A 1549-nucleotide genomic window follows, 5' to 3' on the forward strand; every position below is an offset into this window, starting at 1 on the left:
TTTAGTAATATTGTGCCTATTTAACTCACACTATTTATATAGTATTACTTGTTATACGTACCATTTAGCTATGTCATCTGTCACCCACTGTCTGCAACTAATGACTGCGAAATCAAAATGAACGTCCCGTTGTTTTATTGAGGATGCAAAATATTTCTTACGGCTTAGGAGTTATTTTATTACTAAAGTGTAACATCTCTTTGTTTCTTGACCTTACAAAGATATTTGCTTGTAAACTTCTGTGCTCGCTGTTTTTTAGACTTTGATTGTTTTCAGATATGAGCACAATTGGTATCGCAGTCATACTATCAATTTTGTGGAGCGGATGTAAGTGTAGTGAATGGTTCTAGCCAGCATGAAAACCATCGGAGAAATGGGCTGACATTTTGGCCCCATCATTGATTGCGTAGTTCCCAAAGGAACCGCCTTCTTTTCTGTCTTGCTGCCTTCTGACATGTGTTTGCAGGCGGCTCATCAGTTCTAAAACGAGAAGTGGATCTTTTGGATATGCTTCGCACTCCGTTAATGCTCAGTTTCAATCGAAATAACGCTTTCGTCTCAGTACGTGAACTGGATTCAATATTTTTCTTTTTTACGGTCTTTCATGAATATTCCTAATGAATGGATTCAAATTCCCATTTCAAAAAGTGTGAAACCATAACAATACGTACATAAGCAGGAATCATTTCCTTTCACGCTTCTTCACTAATTCTCCTATTTCTAAGAACTTTTCTATTTTTTTTTCTTGTATATTCTAAATTCAGAGTTCCCATAGGTGCTGAGAGTGCTCTTTTTTAAAGAAATAAGAATTCCAAAATCAGACTTATTGTCGTGTGAGGAACGGAGACCAGTTTTCATTGTCATGTTAGGCTGGCAGTACAACCACATCGCAAGGTGTTTCATTAGGAACTAATAGAACAGTTCAAATAACACAACCATATTTTCGAGTATTGCAGATAATAATTGAACAAAACCGAAACAGGAAGGAATTCACAATTAAAAGAGATTATCTGGATCTATGACATTTTTATTTTCAGCAAGAAAGAGGTAGCCGAGAACGAGAACTCATCCCTCGTTTACTAGGAATACCAAGAGCACAAAGACTGAGGGAGACGACTATGGAATAAGCATCATCATTGCATACCAGCCCTCTTAATGCTCTAGTTGATTACAAGCTATGTTCTGCTGATAAAAAAAAACAATTTTATATGAAGAGAAATTGAATTGTAATAACAAAGCTGAAGCATTCCTGTTATTGATCATGTTGCAATAAACAAGTTACCGTCAAAACTTATGTTACAACATTTACAAGAGGAAATGAATGGTAGAATAATAAGAGAAAAAAAGAAGTGCTTTCAGATTATCCCAATCACACTACAGACACACATTTAAAGGCATATGTGAAAGACAAGCAGTGCCTCTAAAATGTAGACGTGTGCACTGTTTCAAGCTAAATATCTGATGATGCGCTACTAATTCTTATAGACACAAAAAATGTTTACAAATTCCAACATAAAGGTTGACGCCGTTAGCTTAGGGTGCGAGAGGT

The 1549-nt window shown here is 36.0% G+C and overlaps 1 protein-coding gene across 1 annotated transcript; it reads left to right on the plus strand.

Moving 5' to 3' along the window:
* Window positions 1-278: 278 nt before the first annotated feature.
* On the plus strand, window positions 279-1127 carry RB195_002772 (uncharacterized protein; the record flags this gene model as incomplete). The annotated part of the gene is made up of 3 exons (XM_013453281.2): window positions 279-327; window positions 467-561; window positions 1038-1127. 3 exons carry the CDS (start codon window positions 279-281, stop codon window positions 1125-1127), a joined length of 234 nt encoding a protein of 77 aa, XP_013308735.1.
* Window positions 1128-1549: the final 422 nt, after the last annotated feature.

The sequence above is a fragment of the Necator americanus genome, chromosome IV (assembly GCF_031761385.1).
Source record: "Necator americanus strain Aroian chromosome IV, whole genome shotgun sequence".
Taxonomy (NCBI): Eukaryota; Metazoa; Nematoda; class Chromadorea; order Rhabditida; family Ancylostomatidae; genus Necator; species Necator americanus.